This window comes from Procambarus clarkii, chromosome 77 (genome assembly GCF_040958095.1).
Source record: "Procambarus clarkii isolate CNS0578487 chromosome 77, FALCON_Pclarkii_2.0, whole genome shotgun sequence".
NCBI lineage: Eukaryota > Metazoa > Arthropoda > Malacostraca > Decapoda > Cambaridae > Procambarus > Procambarus clarkii.
In genome coordinates, this window is record NC_091226.1 from 10,045,269 (window position 1) to 10,072,216 (window position 26,948).

General features: G+C 49.4%; 1 protein-coding gene across 1 annotated transcript in view; it reads right to left on the reverse strand.

Annotated features, from left to right (window-relative positions):
- Positions 1–26,948, reverse strand: part of LOC138357269 (flap endonuclease 1-like) — a 157,867-nt gene that overhangs the window by 28,376 nt on the left and 102,543 nt on the right. Inside the window, exon 5 of the mRNA XM_069313919.1 lies at positions 1,565–1,717. Coding sequence (XP_069170020.1) covers positions 1,565–1,717 — 153 coding nt within the window. The remainder of the gene's footprint in view (positions 1–1,564; positions 1,718–26,948) is intronic.

Here is a 26,948-nt window from a genome sequence, read left to right on the forward strand (position 1 = left end):
ATAACGTGTATGGCACTTCCTCCTAACACAACCTCTCTCATTCAGCCTATGGATCAGGGAGTTATCTGTGCCACAAAGAGATTGTACACCAAAAACATGCTAAACGAAGTTTTGGTGGTTTTGCCTCTTCCGCAAGATATTGAACTCGGTGTGGATAACAGGGCTAAAAAAAACTTCAGAATTTGAAGAACTATACAATCAAGGAAGCCATCTTTAACTGGGCCAAGGTGTGGAGTGAATTACAGGAATCGACTTTGAAAAATTCCTGGAAAAAACTCCTCACGTCTACGTTCAGAAATGAGGAGGATGCAGAAATGGATTTTGAAGGATTTACAGATGAAAGCCATGGAATGTTTAGAAATGCCGGCGAAAACTTAGAAAGACAGGATGTGGTTGATTGGCTTGAAAAAGATGCCAATGACCCAGGATATGGTGTGATGAGTGAAGACGAGATTCTCCAGTCTATTACTGGTGAGGTCGACGAAGAGGATGAAGAAGGAAGTGAAGAACCAACACCAATGACCACGAAATATAGTGAACTCATGTCTTCTGTTGACTTGTTAATTAATTTTTCATCAAATTGTGCTCATCCAGAAGTTGGAAACATGTATCAATACCTGTGGCGAACAAAAGAGCTGATCATACAACTGGCCAGTGAACACCGAAAGCAAGCAACACTTGATTCTTATATGGTGCGAAAATCAACCCAAGCGCCTTCAACAAGTGAGGGGGCACACGAACCCAAGCGCCTTCAACAAGTGAGGGGGCACACGCAACCCAAGCGCCGTCAACAAGTGAGGCGTCACAGGCAAGCCCAGCGCCTTCAACAAGTGAGGCTTCCGCAGCTGACAGTGAAAGCTATCTTTGCCTAATGAACTGTACAGTAATTTTAAGTGTTAATTTTAGTGATGTGTTAGTATAAGTTACGTAAATTGTAAAGAATTTTTAACTTCAAGATGTGTCATCAATCAAGAAGACAAACAACAACAAGGTAAATTGAGGTTTCTAGTTGAATACTTAATAATTATATGTGGCAAGGTAATTCAAATTATGTTATTTGTAGTATAAAAATAGTTGGAAATGGTTAGTTTTGGACTCGTAGGTGAAAAAGTACCATTATCGGAAAAATGTAATAATCCGGCTGGGGGTATTTCCCATATAGTCCGGATGATCGAGTGGAGACAGTAATTTAAGAAGCACTGTAAGGTAACTTAGATCACACAACCCGAGGAGTAGAAGCCAGCTGGTTATCATACCTGGAGCAAACCTGGAGAGGGTTTCGCTAGTTCTGCTACTCCCCGAGCCCGGCCTGAGGATTTGATAACTTGGTCCAACAGGCTGTTGCTTGGAGCGGCCCACAGGCCCACCTCCACCTCAATTGGTTGGTCCAGTTGGAACAATAACTACTCTGCATTCACCTCAGAACAATACACTGCACTCACCTTAGAATAATAACTACAGTACACTGTACTCACCTTAGAATAATAACTACAGTACACTGTACCACCTCAAAACAATACAGTGCACTAACCTCATAATATTAACTACAGTTCACTGTACTTGCCTCCTCCTGAGAAATTTTAATTTCTTCCAAGATCTTCGATAAATGAAACTCTTTAATGGGCATTTTTCTAGCCTCACTGAAGGTCATGTGTCGTAGTAAAATGGGCGTTCCGAATGTCAGGGCATCCATATCCTCCGTTGCTACTCCATACACCTAGAAAAAAAATAAAAAACCAGCATTGAATGTAATGAAACGCCATTTTCTGGGCGAGCCCCTGAGGCTCCCTGGAGTTATCGGGCTAATATATGATATATTAATCTAGGGCATTGGTCAATAGAGTTCAGCCTACTGGGGACCACGAGCCAGAACCTGGCCCCCTCAGACAGGCACAAGGAGCAATAGCCCCTGGGACCGCCCCCCTGTACTCACCTGTTTGTGCTTGCGAGGGGTTGAGCTTTGGCTTTTTGGTCCCTGTGGTTGGGGGGGGGGGGGGGGGAGTTATTACTTATCTGTTGTCGATCGAGGTTAGGCACCCCAGATAGGCATAACAAAACACACCCCACATGGTAAAAAAAATTGCAACCGAAGACCAAACAGGGAGGCAGAACTCTTCCAAATTTTAAGGAAACCAGTTAACCTTTAAATGGTGCATGGCTATATACCATTTGACACCCACAGGCCCATAACACAAAAAAAAAAAAAAAAAAAAAAAAAAATCTTCCTAACCTGTTAATTTGTGTTCATTGACCATGGGAAAAATAATAAAAAAATCGTAAGTGGCATATATTGCCCGCTATAAGGCGAGAGAGTCTGGCAAAAAAACAGGCGCTTACTCAGCGTGCGTCCCAGGCGGTCTGTTGTTCACCAGCTGTCAAGATGGAGTTGCCACAAAGCGATAATTACCTAATTATTTCAATGTCTCTGATTGATTTTTCGTAGTTTTTTTGCTGTAATATTATTCAATAGTGTGTAGTGTGATATATTAATATAATAAAATGAGTGATTCATCACTGTACTTAAAATATTGTTGATTCAATAATGTTCATCAAACAGTGAACAAATACTTTGTTGGTTATTACACTATATACACAGGTTATATATAAGTATCTGCATGTTTTGTTCACCATAACGAACCACTAAGTTGCTATTATGAGTCAAAAAGTAACGAGGAGTGACCGCCACACACCAGCCAGCCACTCACTCCTTCCCTCAACACCTCACTCGCCCACATTCTCCTCCCACCATACTGTTTTTGCTTTTATTCACTATATACAGATGTTATATATAAGTATCTACATTCGTGTTCATCACAACGAACCATTATGTTGGTATGCTGAGTGGTAGTTGCAGCCCGCCACTGGCTGCCATCCCTCCCTTCCTCACCTCACCTGACTTGCCACCATTCTCCTCCCACCATACTGTTTTTGCTTTTATATACAGACGTTATATATTAAGTATTTACATGTTTTGTTGACCATAACTGTACATCTAAGCTTGTATGGTGAGTAGAGGCACAAAGACGTAGCTACTCACACAGTCAGCTGGTGGCGGCCGCCCTCAAGGCCAGACGCACTAATATTTCTCCTCCAACAATACTGTTTGTGGTGTTATTATGCTATATACACACAATATATAAATATCTACCTGTTTTATTCACCATACTTGTACAAGTAAACTGGTATGGTGCCCAAAGACCATCGTGGTCACCAGTAAACAACATGATAAGTTGTGCAGACGACACCACCGCCCTCACCAAAATGGCGGCTCCCAACCTACTCCTCTTGCTTTTTATACCCTCTATACACACGTTACATATAAGTATCTACATTTGTGTTCACCACTGCGAATCACTAAGCTGGTATGGTGAGTGCAGTCAATAAAAGGTGGCCACACACAGTCAAAAGACAACACCACCATCCTCCCTCCCACAGCATTACTCCTCCCTCCATGGAGCACAGCGCTAAATATCACCACACTCCTGCTATTATCAGAACCCCTGGTCAGTTTTATCACAGTCAGGGGTCTTCTGTAATAATATCATTGCTACATAATAGCATGAACAAGTATATTATGGCATTTTTAGGCGATGCTGTGGTCACAGGCTGAACAGCAGTGCTGTGAGCTCATGCTGCGTGTGTCAGGCTTGATAGCACACTCAATACTGAGGCCCCTAACACCCGGGAATTGGGCCCACGATTTAAAAAAAAAATGGTGTCTGTTTACAAGAGCCCTGATGAAGGTGTGGTGAAATCGTGCGTAGTACTCCAAAGCATCATATGATGCGATGCGCAATTTAAGGGTTAATGTTATACTCCACCGCCGAGTCGCTTGTCCACGCAGCCCGTCCCCCTTCACAGGAGGGTGAGGGGGGAGACCCCAGACCCCCTGTGATGGCTACTCAACCCCAGTTCAGAGCTAAGCATAAAAAAAAAAGCATTAAATGTAATGAAACGCCATTTTCTGGGTGAGACCCAGAGGCTACCCGGAGCTTATCCAGGCTGATATGCTAATGTCAGACTTTGGCATCAGTCATGTGTATAGAGTTCTGTGGGCTACTGGGGACCACGAGCCAGTACCTGGCCCCCCCTCCTCAGAGAGGCAAGGGGAGCAATAACCTACAGAAAACCCCCATGTGGTTGAAAGCATTCTATGTCTGCCATCGACTGGGTCAGGCATCCAGAAAGGTAAACATCCCAAAACAAACCTCTATTCTGGTGAAAATTGCTACCAAAAGCCGAACAAGTGGATAGAACTCCCCCAAAGGAAATTAGCAAACGAGTATGACATCACACGTTACTGCGCAGCTGTCTGCGCAGCTTCCCCCCCTTCCCGGGAAAGGGAAGGGGGAGCCCCAGACCCCCGTGCCGGCTATCCACCTGTCATTTCGGAGGCTGGACATAGAAAACGTGAAAAAACGCCGACCGGAGGGAGGGAGGGATGTCAGGGAACCTCCGGGTCTCACCCAGAAAATGGTGTTTCATTACATTCAACACTGGTTTTTTGGAGGAAGCCTCTTCGGCTCCCCGGAGCTAACTACCCACAGAGGAAAAGAACTTACCCGGGAAGCGGTCACTGCTCACTCCTCACCCGAAGTCAAGACAACTGGCTGCAACCACCGACCCAAGGCAACACAGGCCCGAATAGGCCCAGGAATGTTCACGAGATACTGAGCAGCCAGGACCCTGTTCGATCACCAAACTCCCTGTGCCCGAATGTCAGCCCAGGACACGTTGCCAAAGACGGCAGCAAGTGCAGCGAACGTATGAACGTCATGGGCACGGGGATAGATTGCAGGCTGGCTAGCCTTAATAACCCTGCAGACAACCTGGGAGACCCGTAACCACGAACAGGGAAGAAGGGAAACCAGATCAACCCAAAGCGCATCTCTGGACATCGAAGCCGTGGCGCGCAAAGAACGGCGAAGGGCCGTAACCAGACACAAAACATGATGCACCCCCTGGCCTGACCAACCAAGCATCAACAACCCAAGGACCCCTCCTAAAAGCAGCAGTCATATACTTTGCCAGAAAAGAAGGAGATGGCTGCAGATGAACAAACCGATCGCCATGACTGAAAGATCAGAAACCCCTGCGCCGGAGGAGAGCATGAAGCTCCCTGACCCGACCCCTAGGCCAATGCCAACAGGAAAAGAGCCTTCGAGAAATAAATCGGAACCAAAGGGGCCACAACAAACCGAGAAGAGAAGAGAAAAAAGAGCACCCGGTTCAATGATTAGGACGGCTCAGACGGCGCATGAGCAGGCCAGAGGAGAACAACGCATGAGACAGCTTGCTGAACGACGCAGAAGTTACAGCAATACTGAACACAAGCTGCAGCGGCTCCACCAGCGCCGCACGATACGAGGCGACAGTATGTGGCAAGATGACAGCCCCGAACCTCCACAAGAGAAGGACAAGCCGACACCAACAAAATGCAGCCACCTAAGAAGGGACAGAAGGAAAAAGGAAGGACCGCCAAAAAAAACTACACTGCCGCCAAGAAAAAGCACACAGGTGGGACACCATCAACGAAGCCACCTGACCACCAACCGAAGGTGAGAGACTCGAGGCAGAACTAAACCAGCACCGCCATGGACCAATCGACCCTAGGAAGAGGCGGAGCCACGGGAAGATCTCGGGTGCGACCACCGAGCAAGCAGAGCCAGAAACCCAAGGCAAAGAAGGAGATGGAACGTCTGCCAAACAGGAAACTGTTTGGCCCTACAGACGCCAGCGAGCTCGCTACGAGATCGGAGACTACGGGTCCGACGCGAGACTCTAGAGAAGGAATACTGCAAGACCCTGAAAATGTCTACAGGCAGGGCAAGCCATGAAAACAGGAACCCAAACCTGGCAATAGGAGAACCAAAAGGCACAAACAAAACACACAACAGTGAGTAGGATAAAATGAGAAAAAGACCAGAAGAACAGCCCCAGCACCAGCAGCTAGGGACAAGAGTGAAGCAGGAAGATGAGGAATGAAGAAGGCATGCAGCAAACAGGAATGAAAGGGACACGACCAACAGAGTTGTAGGTCCTGTCCCAACAAGTAAAACTGAAAAAGGTGCAAAGATTTGTCACCAGACTAGTACCCGAACTGAGGGGTACGAGCAATGAGGAGAGACTACGGGAAGTAAACCTCACGCCACAGGGAGACACAGGAGTTAGAGGGGACAGGACCACCACATTCAAGACCTACAGAGGAAATGAAAGGGTAGAGAAAGACAGACTATTGAACACAAGGGGCACATGCATCAGGAGACACAGGTGGAATTGAGTGCCCAAAGGAGCCATAGAAACATTAGAAAGAAGTATTCCAGTGTCAGAGTAGTAGACAAATGGAACGCATGAGGAAGGGAAGTGGTGGAGGTTGACTCCACACACAGCTGCAAGTGCAGACACAACAGACCCCAGTAGGCTCAGGAACCCGTGCACTAGTCGAATGACAGGTGAGAGGCGGGAACAAAAAGCCAGAGCGCAATCTCTGCAAACACAACTATTCAAGGACAACTAGGTAAGCACAGAGGCCATGAAGATGTCAGGTGAGTAACATGGGAGAGGCAAGACTAAAGAGCCAAAGCTCAACCCCAGCAAGCACAACTAGGTGAGTACAGAGAAGCCAATGTACATGGATGCACTAAGCCAGGCACTGCAAAACGAGCAAGGAATGAGGGACCCAGATAAGACCACGAAAAAAGGAGTCATGATCCCCCGCATAACAAAGAACACAGATACAAGGAAGGCCCCAGGAAAAAGCACACAAGGGCCAAATAAAATGCCACAATCAATCCCCAACACACATCCCCAGTCACAAAACTGCAGCAAAATGTCACCTCATAACATCCTGACACAGTAACATTTACCGCCATAACCTTCACCTCCATCACTGTACCTCATAAACTGGATGAGGTGGGGCCCCTTGAATGACTCAAGCGTCGGTTGGACATGCATATGAGTGGGATTGGATGGGAAGAACCCACACAGAACCCAGAACGACCGCAAGAACCAGGGGGCGATGACTGGACAAATAAGACAAGCGAGAGCAGTGAATAAACCGGGAGACAGTGTGCGGAACACCAACACGCGCTCACACCGACCAGAACAAAACAAGCCCCCACGGTGCAAGCGCAAGACACACGAGGTCCAGGCCGCACCACTCTACCCCGGGGAGGGTGCCAGCAAGGAATATGGAACCATTAACAGTAATGGCGAGACAAAGGACGGAAAGAAGCGACAATTAAAATCGGAAACGGCATCGAAAGAGGAAAAAATTGGACGGAAGAGTACCAACGAGTCCTAGAAAGGACTGGAGGTAAGCCCCACCGGAAGGCAACAGACGTTCCAACAATGCACCCTAGAGCATCCGTGACCAAAAGTCATGCAGGACCCAATAAGACATGGAACAAACCCGGGGAGGGGCCGACGCCCAAAAGCAACTCGTACGCAGAGGAGGGGGAAAAGAAAAACCCTACTCCAAGTAACAGTAAGCCCCACTCAAAAGGTCGGAAAACACCGGTGGGGTCCAAGGCCCCCAAGGCAGCCCTTCCCCAACTCCAGGAACCCCCACGTCAGGCCCCAGGGGCGAGTCGTCCTCCAAAGCCCCAGCCACAAGAAAAAGCCGGGGCGCCAAAAAAGCAGAAGAGAGCGGGCCCACTGGACAGACCCCGGAGCTACGGCTGGAGGAACAGACTCGAATGCCTCCGGAAGGGGCAACCCCCCAAAACTGCCCAAGTCTCAAACCTCAAAACCCTGCCCCGACCGCGAAGCCCTCAGACGCCTAGGAGTTGGAAGCAGAGAAGGGGGGACCCGAACAAACTACAGCAGGGGAAGAACGAGGTGGCGTGGACTGAAGCAAGGCCAATGCGACCAAAACCCCCGAGACCAGTTCCAGAGAAGCAAAAATGGGGCAGCCTCGGGGCATCCGGGGAAGCAACCAAACCAGCACGTTGCAACAACCTATGCGACAACGCTCGAGCTGCCTGCACCCGAAGAATGTCATCAACAAAGAGGGTGAATGGAGCCACAAACAAGCAAACAAAGCTCGCAGGACTCAGGGTCAAATGTGTCACCGACCCAACAGGCAGCATGACGGAGGCAAAAACAATGAGTGTCACCCTGAGAAAAGGGAACAGAGCAACCCTCAAACTTGCAGAATGCGAGGGGAAATGCAGGGGTCACACCCAGTGGACCCGAGTGCCCCTGCGGGGTTTTCCATGGACCCTAGATTGGGTCTGCTAAGGGTTATCCCAAGCAGGGTACTGCTAACCGGCGCCCCAAACTACCAAGCAAACTGTTAAATGCTGAACTCATGGAACATGTCCACTCACGAGGGTGAAGCAGGGGGTGCTACCACACAAAACGATCCTCAGATCAGGGGGAGGGAGAACACAAGGCAGACCCCCCTACCAGGCAAAAAAGGCAAAAACAAAAAGAAAAGAAAAACCTCGCAAGAGGACAATGTACCCGAAGAGAACAGAACCGACCGCTGTTAAAGGTGAAAACTAGCTACGCAGAACCCCGTGCCCCCTCAGTGCAATAACTACCACTTACCCAAGGCAACAAGGGGTGGAAACCCCCCCCCCCCACACACACACACTCAGGGCGGCCAAACACCAAGCAGCGAAAGACCAACAGAGGTAGACCCAAAGTGACTTGTGGAAGGGAACCCCAAGCCCCCAAGGGCGGTACTTACAGGACACTCAGGGAAGGTGACCCTAAGCACATGCAGCCCGAGTACCTGAGAATAGTACTCCCAGCTCACACGACCACCATAAGAGCAGCACTGAAAACAGGTAACGGCACTGAGAGAAGACTGGAGCTGGAGCCACAAGACTATGCACGATCCCATCACCCGAGGAAATGGGGTGAGGATCGCCGGCACGAAGGTCTGGGGCTCCCCCTTCCACCTCCCGGGGAGGGGGGAGCTGCGCAGACATGCGGCGCGGCTCGTGTGATGTCATGCTTGTTTGCTCGTTTTTTCCTTTGGGGAGTTCTGTCCATTCGCGTTTGATGTTTTTCGTTGTTAACCAGAATCTGTTTTGTGGCGCTTACCTTTCTGAGTGCCTGTCCCGGTCGATGGCAGATATAGAATGCTCCAAATCACATGTGCATTTCTATGGGCCATTGCTTCTCATGCCTCTGTGAGGGGGGGCCAGGTTCTGGCTCATGGTCCCTGGTAGGCCTAGAACTCCACCCACATCAAATGATGCAAAATAGTTAGGGTATCCATATCAGCCACGGATAGCTCCGGGGAGCCGGAGCCGTATGGGCTCCCCTCAGAAAAAACCCAACTGGAGGGAGGGAGGGTGCCTCTGCTCTTTCAGCCCACCTCTCAACTGCCAATCAACTGTTACTAACTACTAATTATTTTTTCCACACATACACCCAGGCAGCTGCCCGTGACAGCTGTCTAACTCCCAGGTACCTATTTACTGATTACCTAAGTGTTTACCTAAGTGAAGTTACAGGATGAGAGCTACGCTTGTGGTGTCCCGTCTTCCCAGCACTCTTTGTCATATAACGCTTTGAAACTACTGACGGTCTTGGCCTCCACCACCTCCCCTAACTTGTTCCAACCGTCTACCACTCTGTTTGCGAAAGTGAATTTTCTTATATTTCTTCGGCATCTGTGTTTAGCTAGTTTATATCTATGACCTCTTGTTCTTAAAGTTCCAGGTCTCAGGAAATCTTCCCTATCGATTTTATCAATTCCTGTTACTATTTTGTATGTAGTGATCATATCACCTCTTTTTCTTCTGTCTTCTAGTTTTGGCATATTTAACCCTTAACATGCTCGGGGTTTAATATCCTGTCATCCCCACAGGCACATGTCATTTTGAAAAAAAAAAAAATTATTTTTTCTTTCTAACCTGTTAATTTGTGTTCACTGATCACGGGAAAAATAATAAAAAAATCGTAAGTGGCATATATTGCCCGCTATAGGGCAGCGAAGTCTGGCAAATTATAGGCGCTGACTCAGCGTGCGTCCCAGGCGGTCTGTTGCTCGCAAGCTGTCAGGCCAGAGTTGCCACAAAGAGATAATTACCGAATTATTTCAATGTCTCTGATTGATTTTTCATACTTTTTTTGCTGTAATATTATTCAATAGTGTGTAGTTTGATATATTTATATAATAAAATGAGTGAATCGTTGGTGTACTCAAAAATATGGTGTGCATATTGTTGAATCAATTATGTTCATCAATCAGTGAACAAATACTTTGTCGGTTATTACACTATAAGCACAGGTTATATATAAGTATTTGCATGTTTTGTTCACTATAACGAACCACTAAGTAGCTATTATGAGTCAAAAAGTAATGAGGAGTGACCGCCGTGTACCAGCCAGCCACTCCTGCCCTCCCTCCTGTCATCTGACTCACCCTCATTCTCCTCCCACAATAATGTTTTTGCTATAATTCACTATATACAGACGTTATATATAAGTATTTACATGTTTTGTTCACCATAACTGTACATCTAAGCTTGTATGGTGAGTAAAGGCACAGAGATGTGGCTACTCACACAGTCAGCTGATCGGCGGCCGCCCTCAAGGTCAGACGCACTAATATTTGTCCTCCAACAATACTGTGTGGTGTTATTACGCTATATACACACAAGATATATAAATATCTACCTGTTTTATTCATCATACTTGTACAAATAAACTGGTATGGTGCCCAAAGACCATCGTGGTAACCAGTAAACAACACCGTCGTCTGCACGGTGGCGTCGTGCAGACGACGCCACTGCCCTCACCAAAATGGCGGCTCCAAACCTTCTCTTGCTGTTTATACCCTCTATGCGCACGTTATATAAGTATCTACATTTGTGTTCACCATAGCGAACCACTAAGCTGGTATGCTGAGTGCAGTCAATAAAAGGTGGCCACACACAGTCAAAAGACATCGCCACCACCCTCCCTCCCACAGCATTACACCTCCTTCCATGGCGCACAGCGCTAAATATCACCACAATCCTGCTATTATCAGAACCCTGGTCAGTTTTATCACAGTCCAGCCCGTCCTCCAAAAATGGGGTGGTAAATGTAAGAAGACAATTAAGTGCAATTATGTACTATTCATAGCAGTTAGGAATTGTACTTATTTTCACTTAGTATTAAATCGTACTGTCAAATATATTGTGAATATTTGAGTTTACCTGAAAAACTGAATAGAAAACCACAACCCTCACCTAACCGTCTTAGTTTTTGAAGATAATAATTTTATTGCTTCCTAATTACAATTAGTACTTAACTTATAGCTATATTGATATTACAGTTTTATAAAACTAATAAAACAAAACTAAAATATATCAATAAATTGTAAATTAACTCAGGATATTTTAAAATTTTGCATAAAATCTATGTTGTTTAATAAACCTGAAAAAGAAATTCCTGATATTTAAAACTTGTGTATAGCCAATTGAAGATGAAATCTTCGTCCTAAAATTCTGAGTGTCTTAACAGAAAACGAGGAGAATTAAATCGGGGGAGGGAGTTGGGTAAACAAAACAGCCCCCTAAGTGCAATTATGCACTGTTTATAACAGTAAGAAAGTGTACTTATTACACTTAGTATTAAATCGTACTGTCAATTCGGAGGATGGGTTGCACAGTCAGGGGTCTTCTGTAATAATATCATCGCTACATAATAGCATGAACAAGTATAATTTGGCATTTTTAGGCGATGCTGTGGTCACAAGCTGAACAGCATTGCTGTTAGCTCATGCTGCGTGTGTCAGGCTTGGTTGCTCACTCAATACTGAGGCCAATAACACCCGGGAGTTTGGCCCACGATTTTTTTAAAAAATGGCGTCTGTTTACAAGAGCCCTGATGAAGGTGTGGTGAACCCCGTGTATCTGCGGGCTGTTTAAATCTTGTGTAGTACTCCAACACATCATATGACGTGATGCGCAGTTGACTGGAACAACGTCCAGCACGTCATATGACGTGATGCGCACTTTAAGGGTTAATGCCTCTAACCTCTCCTCATAGCTCTTGCCCTTCAATTCTGGGAGCCACTTAGTAGCATGTCTTTGCACCTTTTCCAGTTTGTTGATGTGCTTCTTAAGATATGAGCACCACACAACTGCTGCATATTCTAACTTTGCCCTAACAAAAGTCGTGAACAATTTCTTTAGTATATTGCCATCCATGTATTTAAAAGCAATTCTGAAGTTAGAAAGCGTGGCATAGGCTCCTCGCACAATATTCTTTATGTGGTCCTCAGGTAATAATTTTCTATCTAGAACCACCTCTAGATCTCTTTCTTTATCGGAATTCTTTAAAGATTTCTCACATAATATATAGGTTGTGTGGGGTCTATGTTCTCCTATTCCACATTCCATAACATGGCATTTATTAACATTAAATTCCATTTGCCAAGTGGCGCTCCATGTACTTATTTTGTCCAGGTCTTCTTGAAGGGCATAACAATCATCTAAGCTTCTTATCCTTCCTATTATCTTAGCATCATCAACAAACATGTTCATATAATTCTGTATAAAAACTGGTATATCATTTATGTAGACAATAAACATCACTGGTGCAAGAACTGAACCCTGTGGTACTCCACTTGTTACATTTCTCCAGTCCGATACATTGCCTCTGATCACAGCCCTCATTTTTTTATCAGTCAGAAAATTTTTCATCCATGTTAGAAGCGTACCTGTCACTCCTCCAATATTTTCCAGTTTCCAGAACAACCTCTTATGTGGAACTCTATCGAAAGCCTTTTTTAGGTCCATATAGATGCAGTCAACCCAACCATCTCTTTCCTGTAATATCTCTGTTGCTCGATCATAGAAACTGAGTAAATTCGATACACAGGATCTTCCAGATCGAAAACCATACTGTCTGTCTGATATTATATCATTTCTCTCCAGGTGTTCTACCCATTTAGATTTAATTATTTTTTCCAATATTTTGACTATTACACTTGTCAATGATACCAGTCTATAATTAAGGGGGTCTTCCCTGCTTCCACTTTTGTAGACTGGAACTATGTTAGCCTTTTTCCACACACTGCTGTGTGTGTTACTGCTAGGTAACAGGCGCATCAGGGTGAAGGAAACTCCCCATTTGCTTTTCCACCAATGCCGGGATCGAACCCCGGTCCCTAGGTCCACGAGTTTAGGGACCGTGGAGCGCCCCTATGGCTCCCTGGAGCTACATAGTCCAAGATAAGTAAAAGAGGGATTTACCTGGGAGGTGGCCGCCACGCACTCCTCAACTCGAAGTCGAGACAACTGGCTGCAACATGCAACCCAAAGCCATACTCGAATGCCAGGACCAGTAATGTTTTTGAAATAACGAATGGCTAGAACCCTGTTGAACCTCCAAAATCCTCACACCCGAATGTCAGCCCAAGACATGTTGCCAAAGACAGCAGCCAAAACAGCAAACTTACAAACGTCATGGGCACGAGGATAGACCGTAGGCTGGGTAGACTTAATAACCCTGCAGATGACCTGGAAGACCCGAGCTCGGGAACAGGGAACGAGGGAAACTGGGTCAACCCAAAGTGCGTCCCCAGCTACAGAAGCCGAGGCGCACAAATAACAACAAAGACCGGCAACCGAACACAACACACGATGCACCCTCTGGCCTGACCAACCAAGCATCATTAACCCAAGGACCCTTCCGGAAGGCGGCAGTTTCATTCTTCGCCAGAAAAGGAGATAGCTGCAACCACACAAACTGACCACCAGGACTGAAAGAGTAGAAACCCCTACTTAAAGGAGAGCATGAAGCTCACCAACCCAACCCCCAGGGGCCAATGCCAACAGAAACAGAGCTTTAGAAAACCAACCTTGAACTGAAGGGGCCACCACAAACTGAGAAGAGAGAAAAAGAGAGCACCCTGTCCAAGGGCCAGGATGGCTCAGGCGGTGCATGAGCAGGCCAGAGATGAAACAAAGCCCGAGAAATTTTACAGAACAGGGCAGAAGTGACATCCACCCTGAACACAAGCTGAAGTGGCTCCACCAGCACCGCACGATAAAAGACGACAATATTCGTCATATGACGGTCCTAAAAAAAGTCAAGAAAGAAATGTCAAAACAACTCAAATGGAAACAGAAGACAACCTACAAAGAGAGAAGAAACAGCGAAAGGAACACCAACTTCATACTACTGCCAAGATGAAGTCCGCAGGTAGGACACCATTAACCCTTAAACTCCTCAGCATAAGGGGGTATAATTAAAAAAATATTTGAATTATGTCAAAATTATTTAAAAATGTTAAATATATCTCCAACTTACTGGCTTCAGTGTCGTGAAACTTTCATCAAAATATTTTCAGAAATTGATTTTAGACGAATATTTAAAAAAATAAGTTTTGTTGATAAGGAGAACAGCTTCTATTATCTGGAACTGATGGATAATGTAATAATAAAGAGATGCAAGCACTTGTCCAATGCACAACGAAGGAGTATAGTAGTAAGAAGTGTTCACAAAGTGGATATACAGCTGGTGCCTTTATCGCATTGGTGAGCAATACATAATAACACAAATAATAATGAGTAAGTATGTTACTATGCTCTATTTTGTTATATATCATATAAATACATTGTCCAATGTTATTATAAGTTACTTTCAACAATGTCCAAAAAGTCAATGAATGTAATGAAATGCCATTTTCTGGGTGAGACCCGGAGGCTCCCCGGAGCTTATCCAGGCTGATATGCTAATGTCAGACTTTGGCATCAGTCATGAGTATGGAGTTCTATGGGCCTACCAGGGACCACGAGCCAGAACCTGGCCCCCTCAGAGAGGTAAGGGGAGCAATGGCCTATAGAAACCCCTGTGTGATAAATTAAAAGCATTCTATGTCTGCCATTGACCGGGTCAGGCACCCAGAAAGGTAAACATCCCAAAACAAACCCCTATTCGCCGCAACTCTCCAACTCAAAGTCGAGACAACTGGCCGCAACCGCCAACCCAAGGCAAAATAGGCCTCAATGGGCCTGGGAACGACCACGAGATATCGAGCAGCCAAGCCCCTGTACAACCGCCAAAAGCTCTGTGCCCGAATGTAAGCCAGGACATGCCACCAAGACGGCAGCAAGAACAGCGAATCTATGAACGCCATGGGCACGGGGATAGAACACAGGCTGGCTAGCCTGAAGAACACTGCGGACGACCTGGGAGACCCACAGCCAGGAACAGGGAAGAAGGGAACCTGTTTTCCACCTGATGTCCACGGAACAACCGTGGACATCTTCAAGAGGAAACTAGATTTATTCCTCCAAGGAGTGCCGGACCAACCGAGCTGTGGTGGGTATGTGGGCCTGCGGGCCGCTCCAAGCAACAGCCTAGTGGACCAAACTCTCACAAGTCAAGCCTGGCCTCGGGCCGGGCTTGGGGAGTAGAAGAACTCCCAGAACCCCATCAACCAGGTATCAACCAGGTACCAACCAGGAACCGGATCAATCCAAAGCACGTCCCGGACACAGAAGCCATGGTGCGCAAATAACAGTGGAGGGCCACAACTGGACACAAAACACGATGCACCCCGGGCACAGCCAATCAAGCACCAACAAACCAAGGACCCCTCCGGAAAGCAGCAGTCTCATACTGTGCCAGAAAAGAGGGAGACGGTTGAAACCGATCAAACCTATCGCCACGACCGAAGGAGCAGAAACCCCTGCGCCAGAGGAGAGCGGGAAGCTCACCCAACCGACCCCCCAGAGGCAAATGCCTCTAGGGGTCGGGTCAGCGAGGCTCCGAGAAACAAACCCGAACCGAAGGGGCCACAGCCAACTGAGGAGAAGAAGAAAGAGCATGCTGTCCAAAGACCAAGACATCTCAGGCCAGGCATAAGCAGGCCAGAGGTGAAACAACGCACGAGACAGCTTACAAAAACGCGCAGATGTAACACCAAGACCAAAAGCAAGCTGAAGCAGCTCCGCCAGCGCCGCACGAAACGAGGCGACAGCATGCGGCAAAATGACAGCCCTGAACCTCCACCAGAAATGACAGGCCAACGCCAACAAACGCAGCCACCTAAGAAGGGACAAAAGGAAAAAGGAAGGACTGCTAAAAAAAAACATACTGCTGTCAAGTAGAAGCACACACCAACAACGAAGCCACCTGCCCACCAACCGAAGGTGAGAGACTCGAGGCAGAACGTAACCAGCTCCATCAAGGTTCATTCGAGCCTAGGAAGAGGCGGAGCCGCAGGAAGATCTCAGGTGCGACCACAGAGCAAGCAGAGCCGGAAACCCAAGCCGGCATAGAAGGAGATGGAACGTCTGCCGAACAGAAAACTCCCTAACACGAGCGAGTTCACCAGGAGATCGGAGACTACGGGTCCAACACGAGATGCCAGAGAAGGGACACCGCAAGACCCTGAAAATGCCAACAGGCAGGGCAAGCCAGGAAAACAGGAACCCAAATCTGGCAACAGGAGGGCCAAAAGGCACAAACAAAACACACAACAGTGTGTGGGAGAAAAGGAGAAAAAGACCAGAAGAACAGCCCCAGCACCAGCGGCTAGGGACAAGAGTGAAGCAGGAAGATGAGGAACGAAGAAGGCATGCAGCAAATCGGGAACGAAAGGGACACGACCAACCCACAGAGCTGCAGACTACGTCCCAACAAGTCACGCCAACAACACAGAGTTGTTGTCCCAACAAACAAAACTGAAGAAGGTGCAAAGATTTGCCACCAGACTAGTACCCAAACCGAGGGGTACGAGCAACAAAGACAGACTAATGAACACAAGTGCACACGCACCATGCGACACAAAAAAAAATGCTCAAGGAGCTAAATAAGAACAAAGCAGTTGGTCTAGATGCAGTTTCCCTATGGGTTCTGAGAGAATGTGCACCTGAGCTCAGCATTCCACTTCAACTGATTTTTCAGGCATCCCTGTTTACAGGAGTTGTAGCTGATGTGTGGAAAAAGGCTAACATAGTTCCAATCTACAAAAGTGGAAGCAGGGAAGACCCCCTTAATTATAGACCTGTATCATTGACAAGTGTAATGGTCAAAATATTGGAAAAAATAATGAAAACTAAATGGGTAGAACACCTGGAGAGAAATGATATAATATCAGACAGACAGTATGGTTTTCGATCTGGAAGAACCTGTGTATCGAATTTACTCAGTTTCTATTATCGAGCAACAGAGATATTACAGGAAAGAGATGGTTGGGTTGACTGCATCTATCTGGACCTAAAAAACCAGCGTTGAATGTAATGAAACGCCATTTTCTGGGTGAGTCCCGGAGGCTCCCCGGAGCTATCCCAGGCTGATATGCTAATGTCAGACTTTGGCATCAGTCATGTGTATGGAGTTCTTAGGCCTACCAGGGACCACGGCCAGAACCGGGCCCCCTCAGAGAGGCAAGGGGAGCAATGGCCTATAGAAGCCCCCGTGTAGTTGGAAGCATTCTATGTCTGCCATCGACCGGAACAGGCACCCAGAAAGGTAAGCGCCCCAAAACAAACCCCTATTCTGGTTAAAATTGCTACCTAAAACCGAACTAGTGGATAGAACTCCCCAACCGAAAACAAGCAAACTAGTGTGACGTCACACACTGCCGCGCCGCTGTCTGCACAGCTCCCCCCTCCCCGGGAGGGGGAAGGGGGAGCCCCAGACCCCCCGCGCCGGCTACCCACACCTCAGTTCTTGAGGCTGGATGTCAAAAACGCGAAAAACCGCCGACCGGAGGGAGGGAGGGATGCCGGGGAGCCTCCGGGACTCACCCAGAAAATGGCGTTTCATTACATTCAACGCTGGTTTTCTGGGGGAAGCCCCGTCGGCTCCCCGGAGCTAACTACCCACAGACAGAAAAAGAGGGACTTACCCGGGAGGCGGTCGTCGCTCACCCCTCAACTCGAAGCCGAGACAACTGGCCGCAACCGCCGACCCAAAGCAACACAGGCCCGACGAGGCCCAGGGACATTCACAAGGTAACGAGCAGCCAGGACCCTGTTCGACCGCCAAAATCCCCGCGCCCGAATATCAGACCAAGACATATTCCCAAAGACGGCATCAAGAGCCGCGAACTTACGAACGTCATGGGCACGGGGATAGACCGCAGGCTGGCTGGACCTAATAACCCTGCGGACGACCTGAAAGACCCGAACCCGCGAACAGGGAAGAAGGGAAACCGGATCAACCCACAGCGCGTCCCCGGACACAGAAGCTGTGGCGCACAAATAACGGCGAAGCGCCGCAACCGGACACAAAACATGATGCACCCCTGGCCTGACCAACCAAGCATCAACCACCCATGGACCCCTCCGGAACGCAGCAGTCTCATTCTTTGCCAGAAAAGAAGGAGACGGCTGCAAACGAACAAAACTATCACCACGACCAAAAGAGCAGAAACCCCTGCGCCGGAGGAGAGCATGAAGCTCCCCTACCCGACCCCCAGAGGCCAAAGCCAACAAGAAAAGGGCCTTGGAAAAACAATCCTGGACCGAAGGGGCCACAACGAAACGAGGAGATGAAAGGAAAGTGAGCACTCTGTCCAAAGACCAGGACGGCTCAGGCGACGCATGAGCAGGCCGGAGGTGAAACAATGCACGAGACAGCTTGCGAAACGGCGCAGACGTAACATCGATACCGAAAGCAAGCTGAAGCGGCTCCGCCAGCGCCGCACGATACGAAGCGACAGTGTTAGGCATAAGATGACGGTCCTGAAACAACCACGAGAGGAAGGACAAGACCACCCGAACAGACAAGGAGCTAACACGACGAAGACGCAAAAAGAAACGGAAGGACCGCCAGGAAACTTCATACTGCCGCCGAGAAGAAGCCCTCAGGTGGGACACCAACAAGGAGGCCACCTGATCACCATAGAGATGATGATAGACTCGAGTCAAAAAAACCATACGCGAAGACTCGAGGAGAAGATCGAACCAGCTACATGACGTACCGGCCCGATCTGCTGAAAGAGGCGGAGCCGCGGGAAAACCCTCGGGTTCGGACACCGAGCAACCAGCGCCTGAAACCAAGGCTGGGCCGGCCACCAAGGGGCCAGAAGGACAACTCTCCCCCGGTAAGTCTCTAAGCGAGTCAGGACCTGGAGCAACAGCCGAACCGGGGGAAAGAGGTACAGGAACCCCCACCTCGACCAGTCGAGCCGAAAGGCATCGACCCCGACGGCCTCGCAATCGGGGAAGGGCGCCGCATAAACGGGAAGACGCCGCGACCACGCCGACGCGAAGAGGTCCACCTCGGGGCGCCCGAACGTCTGGCAAAGCCAACGGAAGGACTCGTCGTCGACCGTCCACTCCGTGGAGAGGAGAACGAAGCGAGACAGGGCGTCGGCCAAGACGTTGGACACGCCCCGTACGTGAACCGCCAGGAGAGCCAAACCCCGAGAACTCAGCAGACGAGTCACCCGAAGCGACCAACCCCAAAGAGACAAGGACCGCATCGAACCCCCTCGGTTCAGGCAATGAACCACCGGAGAGCAGTCCGAATGGAGCCGAATCGTCGATCTGCGGGCCACCCGAATCCTCCCCAGAGCAAACCACACTGCCGCGAACTCCCGCACCGTACTGTGAGCTCGACGGAAGGACGGATCCCAACGCCCCTGGCCGGCCTGGTGAGCACTGGTCACAAAACCCCAGCCGAGAGACGACGCATCCGTGTACACATCGAGCGAGGGCTCGGGTAGGCGCCAAGGCACTGAACCCCGAAAAACCCGAAGAGGAAGCCGGTGACGCAGCAACCGACGCAAGTCCCCCGGGGGTCGAACTCTGCGATCGCGAGAGAGGCGGAAGGGGGAACCCCGAAGGAACCAGAACAGCCGTCGAAGCCAAACCCGACCCGGCGGGTAGACCACCATCGCGAAGTTCAGGCCGCCGCACAGCCCCTCGAGCAACCGCCGGGTGACCCGAGGGCCCTCCAGAAACAGACGAAGGCGGGACCGCAGCCGCAGGAGAGACTCCGGAGGGAGAGACAAGGAGGCGGTTCGAGTCCCCCACACGAGACCCAGCCAAGTCCGAACCTGAGAGGGAACCAGATGGGACTTCCTCCAGTTCACCAAGAACCCGAACCCGGCAAGCTGGGAAAGAACCAAATCCCTGGCTAGCAAGCAAGCTGACTGGCTGGGAGCCCAAACCAGCCAGTCGTCGAGGTAGGCCAACACCCGAACACCTAGGAGACGCAAACGAGCCACCACAACCCGTGTAAGGCGTGTGAACACGCGAGGTGCCAGGTTCAACCCGAACGGGAGACAACGAAAGCGGTAACTCAGACGCCCCACTACAAAACCGAGCCAGTCCCTGAACCGCGGATGAATCGGGACATGCCAATAAGCGTCCCGGAGGTCCAGGGACACCATCCAAGCTCCCGGCTCCAAGAGGAGCCGAACCTGAGACAGCGTAGTCATCCGAAAGGAGGGGCAATGAACCCAGGGGTTCAGACGGGACAAGTCCAGAATGAACCGCAGGTCCGCGCAGTCCCGTTTCGGAACCGGAAACAGACGGGAAACCCATCTGAGGGACGACGTCGTTTCGACGACGCCCAAGCGCACCCACTCCAAGACGACTCGACAGAGCGCAGGGGAAGAAGCCTGCCCTGCCAGCCCCGACCCCCCAAAGGGGGGAGGGGCCACCCAACGCCACCGCAGGCCACGAGACACGACCCGAAAGGCCCACGAATCGTGGGACCAGGCGCGAGCGAACAGCGCAAGCCGCCCCCCCATCGCCCCGTCAAAGGGGCAAACCGCGAAAGGGCCGGTGACCCTTACGAGACCCAGAACCCCGCACAGCGCGAACACCGCGCCGACCAGACGAGGGAGGGTCCGCAGGAGGAGCCAACCCCAAACCTGACACCAGAGGCCTACCACGACGAGAGGAACCCCGAGCCCTGGCACGACCTTTCCGGGAAGACCCACCCCGGGACCCCCGGAAAACCAACAAGTCCGACATCGGACGACAAGCCGCCGACGCAGCCTGAATAAACTGCGCCACGGCCGACTCCCCAAACAGGAGAGGACAAAAAGGTGAAGAACGCCTAAGAGCCAGAGCCCAAGCAGATTCCACGGAGAAACCCAGCACCGCCTGCCGACACGCGAGACGGGAAGCATAGAACAGGGAAACCGCATCCCGCAAAATCGGCGTGAACAGCTTCAACAAGGCAGCCGACGAACGCGCAGCCGAGGACAAGGTGCCGGACCCCGGGACGGACCCAAGCGTCCCCACATCCTCCACGAGCCAATCCGAAGACAGCTCCAGGAGGGAAAAGAACCGCAAGACCGAACACAAAAGGCCCCGAGCGCGCAAGTCCTCCGCCACGAGCGCCGCCGAAAGGGAGGGAACCTGCACATGGAGCTGAATAACGCCCACATCGCGGGGAAGGGCAGGGGCAAACAAGCACACATTCAGGTACTCAAGATCACCCCCCAGGAAAACCTGAAGCACCGTGGAAGCTTCCCGCCACTCCAGCGTGCGGGAACGACAGAAGGAATGCCAGGAATCCAGACCAAACAAGGGGCAGTCTGCTAGCCAGGACGACTCCGGAACCTCGTAACGGAGCCAGAAAGGGAACGAAGTCCCAAACCTGAACGTGGACGGATCCATTTCCGAGGCATAATCCGGGTCACGCAGGAGGTAAGCTGCAAAGGCCGCTCGCACCACACCAGGTTGGATGCGATAAGCCGAAAACCTCCGGAAGGACGGAACCGACGTACCCGGGGGAACACGGAACCGTACCCGGGGAGGGGCCGATACCAAATCCAACTCGTACGCAGAGGGGGGGAAAGAAAACCCCACTCCTTGTAACAATAAGCCCCGCTCAGTGGGAAGAAAAACCCAGGCGGGGTCCAGCGGGGCCCAAGGCCCCCAAGTCAGCCCCTCCCCAGCCTCGAGGTCCGTCACCACAGGACCCGAGGCCGAGTCCTCTCCCCAAGCCCCGACCCCACAAGACAAGGACGGAGCAGCCGGAAAAGCTGGAGGAAGGGGGGCCCACTGGTCAGACCCTGAAGCTTCGGCCGGGAGACAAGACTCGAATGCCTCTGCCGCCCCCCCGGAAGGGGCAACCCCCGAAGCTGCCCGAGTCTCGAGATCAAGTAACCCCTGCTCCGACCCCGAAACCCTCAGACGCTTCGGGGCCGGAAGCAGGGGCGGCGGACCAGAACGAACAGAAGGGGAAGGACGAGGAGGTGCGGACTGAACCAGGATCGAAGCGACCCCCACCCCCAAGTCCGGGTCTCGAAAAGCAAAGCGGGGCAGCCCCGGGGCATCCGGGGAAGCAACCAACCGAGCGCGTTGCAACAGACGAAACCTAGACTGCAACGCACGTGCCGCCTGTACCCGAATAGAATCATCAGAGGATTGGGTAAATTGAGTCACAAGCAAGCAGCAACACTCACAGGACTCAGGGTCGAAAGTATCACCGACCCAACAGGCAGCGTGGCAGAGGCAAAAACAATGAGGGTCACCCTGAGACAAGGGGACCGAGCAACCCTCAAACTCGCACACAGCGAGTGGGGACTCCGGGGTCACATCCATCGGACCCACGCGCCCCCTAGGGGATTCCCAGGGTCCTGAGCGTTTACTTTAAGAGGACTCGCACTCAGGTAGTCCCAGGCAGGGTGCCGCAAACCGGCGCCCAAAACTACCAAGCAAACTTCTAAAGCTGAACCCCAGGGACGTGTACACTCACGGGGACCTAGCAGGGGGCGCCACCGAGGAGAACAGTGGAAGGGCAAACAAACTGAATAAAATGACAGAACCCCCCACCAGGCAAAAACAAAAAGAAAAACAAAACCCCGCAAGAGGACAGCGAACCCCAAGGAACAGAGCCGGCCGCGATGTCGGGAAATACAAGCTGAGCAGCACCCTGCGCCCCTACCAGTGCAAACTGCCTCTTACCTGCCGGTAACAAGGGAGAACAGAACACCCAAGAGCCCAACAGGCGGCCGAAAAACCGAAAGGTAAAACGGACCAGCAGAGGCAGACCCCGAGGAGCCTGTGGAAGGTGGCCCCAAGCCCCAAGGGCAGTACTTACAGGGCACCTAGGGAAGGCAGCCCTAGGCGCATGCAGCCCGAGTACTGAAGATAACTCCTGGCTCTCGCACCCACAAAACTAACACCACACGCAAAGCACAGTGCAGTAGCGACACCGGAGCCAGAGCACACGACCATCGCCTATAGCATCAGCCTCAAGAACTGAGGTGTGGGTAGCCGGCGCGGGGGGTCTGGGGCTCCCCCTTCCCCCTCCCGGGGAGGGGGGAGCTGCGCAGACAGCGGCGCGGCAGTGTGTGACGTCACACTAGTTTGCTTGTTTTCGGTTGGGGAGTTCTATCCACTAGTTCGGTTTTAGGTAGCAATTTTAACCAGAATAGGGGTTTGTTTTGGGGCGCTTACCTTTCTGGGTGCCTGTTCCGGTCGATGGCAGACATAGAATGCTTCCAACTACACGGGGGCTTCTATAGGCCATTGCTCCCCTTGCCTCTCTGAGGGGGCCCGGTTCTGGCCGTGGTCCCCGGTAGGCCTAAGAACTCCATACACATGACTGATGCCAAAGTCTGACATTAGCATATCAGCCTGGGATAGCTCCGGGGAGCCGACGGGGCTCCCCCCAGAAAAGGCTTTCGACAGAGTTCCACATAAGAGGTTGTTCTGGAAACTGGAAAATATTGGAGGGGTGACAGGTAAGCTTCTAACATGGATGAAAAATTTTTGTGACTGATAGAAAAATGAGGGCAGTGATCAGAGACAATGTATCGGACTGGAGAAATGTCACAAGTGGAGTACCACAGGGTTCAGTTCTTGCACCAGTGATGTTTATTGTCTACATAAATGATCTACCAGTTGGTATACAGAATTATATGAACATGTTTGCTGATGATGCTAAGATATTAGGAAGGATAAGAAACTTAGATAAGGAGGCTTATAACTTAGAAACTTAAACTAAGGAGGCCTGGTCGACAACCAGGCCGCGGGGACGCTAAGCCCCGGAAGCACCTCAAGGTAGATGATTGTCATGCCCTTCAAGATGACCTGGACAAAATAAATATATGGAGCACCACTTGGCAAATGGAATTTAATGTTAATAAATGCCATGTTATGGAATGTGGAATAGGAGAACATAGACCCCACACAACCTATATATTATGTGAGAAATCTTTAAAGAATTCTGATAAAGAAAGAGATCTAGGAGATCTAGGGATCTGGATCTAGATAGAAAACTATCACCTGAGGACCACATGAAGAATATTGTGCAAGGAGCCTATGCCACGCTCTCTAACTTCAGAATTGCTTTTAAATACATGGATGGCGATATACTAAAGAAATTGTTCACGACTTTTGTTACGCTAAAGCTAGAATGTGCAGCGGTTGTGTGGTGCCCATATCTTAAGAAGCACATCAACAAACTGGAAAAGGTGCAAAGACATGCTACTAAGTGGCTCCCAGAACTGAAGGGCAAGAGCTACGAGGAGAGGTTAGAGGCATTAAATATGCCAAAACTAGAAGACAGAAGAAAAAGTGGTGATATGATCACTACATACAAAATAGTAACAGGAATTGATAAAATCGATAGGGAAGATTTCCTGAGACCTGGAACTTTAAGAACAAGAGGTCATAGATTTAAACTAGCTAAACACAAATGCCGAAGAAATATAAGAAAATTCACTTTCGCAAACAGAGCGGTAGACGGTTGGAACAAGTTAGGTGAGAAGGTGGTGGAGGCCAAGACCGTCAGTAGTTTCAAAGCGTTATATGACAAAGAGTGCTGGGAAGACAGGACACCAGGAGCGTAGCTCTCATCCTGTAACTACACTTAGGTAATTACCAGGCAATTGACGGCTGAGAGGCGGGACCAAAGAGCCAGAGCTCAATCCCCGCAAGCACAACCAAGTGAGTACAACTAGGTGAGTACATAACCTGCACCTCAACCAACATACCTCATAACATGGATGAGGTGGGGTTCCTTGATTGACTCGAGCATGGGTTGGACATGCATATGAGTGGGACTGGACGGGTAGAAATAGGAGCTGCCACGTATGGGCCAACAGGCCCTCAACAGTCACCGGTGTGCTGACGGTCTTATATTCATATCCAAAAACCACCAACCAGCGCCTGGCCGAAAGAGACGCCAGACTGCAGAAACTCACCTGTCGAATGTAGGCATGAATGTGTCATGACAGTACGTAGCCGAGAAGATACCGGGAAGGGAGGCCAGAGCTGCACACGCAGGAGAGCAGGGAAGAGGTGAAGGAGGCGCCCCACACCCATGAAACAGGGAAAACCCCGGCGTCCTCCCCATAGCTGCAATGCAGAACACCCCAGTAGCTACCGGGCACAGACCAGAGAATGGAGAAGAGTGAGAGGCAAAGCCCCCCCCCCCCCCGAGAGAAAAGGACGCAAAACACCAGCACTGGTGCACACCGCCCAGACCAAAACAAACTCCCACGGCGCATGCGCAGGACACGATGTCAGAACCGCACAACCCACCAACTAGGACTACAGTATCCACTCAATTTAACGGCCTATATGGGGCTGAGCCCTAGTCGTTATTTCCGGAGCTCCGTTATTTCCGAAGTTAAGTCGGGTCGGGTAATTTTTCAAGTAACATTCAGGTAGGATATATTTTATACTGTATAACTAAAATTAAATAAAGTTCATTGTGTAATTGCATTCCAATTTAGTGCCACACCGACGATTAAGCCAGTTGTTGGCTGCTGCATGGATGATGTGTGAACACGGTCTGATCAAGCCCAGATGGGTGGGAAAAAATTGATTCATTCCTTTGTATTGCAAAATATTTCATGTATCAATCAGCAAGTTAATATTTTCTCAATAATATTTTAGAGATGTGTTTTGATTTACCCTGAACAGTGCAGGTAATGTATTTTAAATGTTACAACACAGGCTGTGGCGGCCATGCCATAACAATGGCGATCGAGCCTTGTCACTGAGAGCTAGCCAAGACGAAATATTTTGAGCTCACCTATTCTAATGTATCAATCAGCAAGTTAATATTTTCTCAATAATATTTTAGAGATGTGTTTTGATTTACTCTGAACAGTGCAGGTAATGTATTTTTAATGTTACAACACAGGCTGTGGCGGCCATGCCATAACAATGGCGATCGAGCCTTGTCACCGAGAGCTAGCCAAGACGAAATATTTTGAGCTCACCTATTCTCTGCTGACGATAGAATATACATTTGCAGAGACTAATATGTAGCTTTTGTTGAAAAAAAACAATTAATATCTTGTAATACTATAATAAAATTGGTAAATTGACTTACTTTTAATGAAGCTGAAGATTACGAAGCTGTGAAGATTACGTCATCCTCTGCAGCGCTTGTTTTATATTGTTTATATTGTATACAGGGTACATACTGTATGTACACTTATTTTCAGGCATATTTTAATAGAGTATCCTTCTGTTTCTTGATGTCACTTACTGTACTTTTCCCGATGTTAAACTCTGCTGCTGCTCGTGCATGAGAATATCCTTTATCAAGTTTCTTAATTAACTCCAGCTTCTGTGCAACCGTCAGGCGCTTTTTTTGGGTAACTTTTGGCATTTTGTAAATTAAAAAGAAGATCACAATTACAGTACAGTAATATCCTTCACAATTGAAGCTAGCTGCGCGAGTTCACAGTAAACAATGGGAACACATGGCCCGGCGGAGTACATTCTAGGTCCGTGGGAAAAAAAATACCTAGTGCCTATACTATAAAAGGTATTTAATAAGAAAACAAAGACTTTTGCTTAATAAAAACTGTTTCAAAATATTTTATTAATAATAATTTACAATTTTCTTCATTAAAGGGAATCATTTTAAAAGAAAATTAAGATGTAATATATGACTCTGGACGATCCAGGTCGGTGGCCTGGTCGCCATGTGAGGGGACGCTGATGCCACAACAAACCCAATACCGACCGTCGGTAATATCGACCGCAGACCGGTAAAGCAGGCTCCAGATACCGGTCTCCCAAACCGGTCGTTAATACCGGCAGATC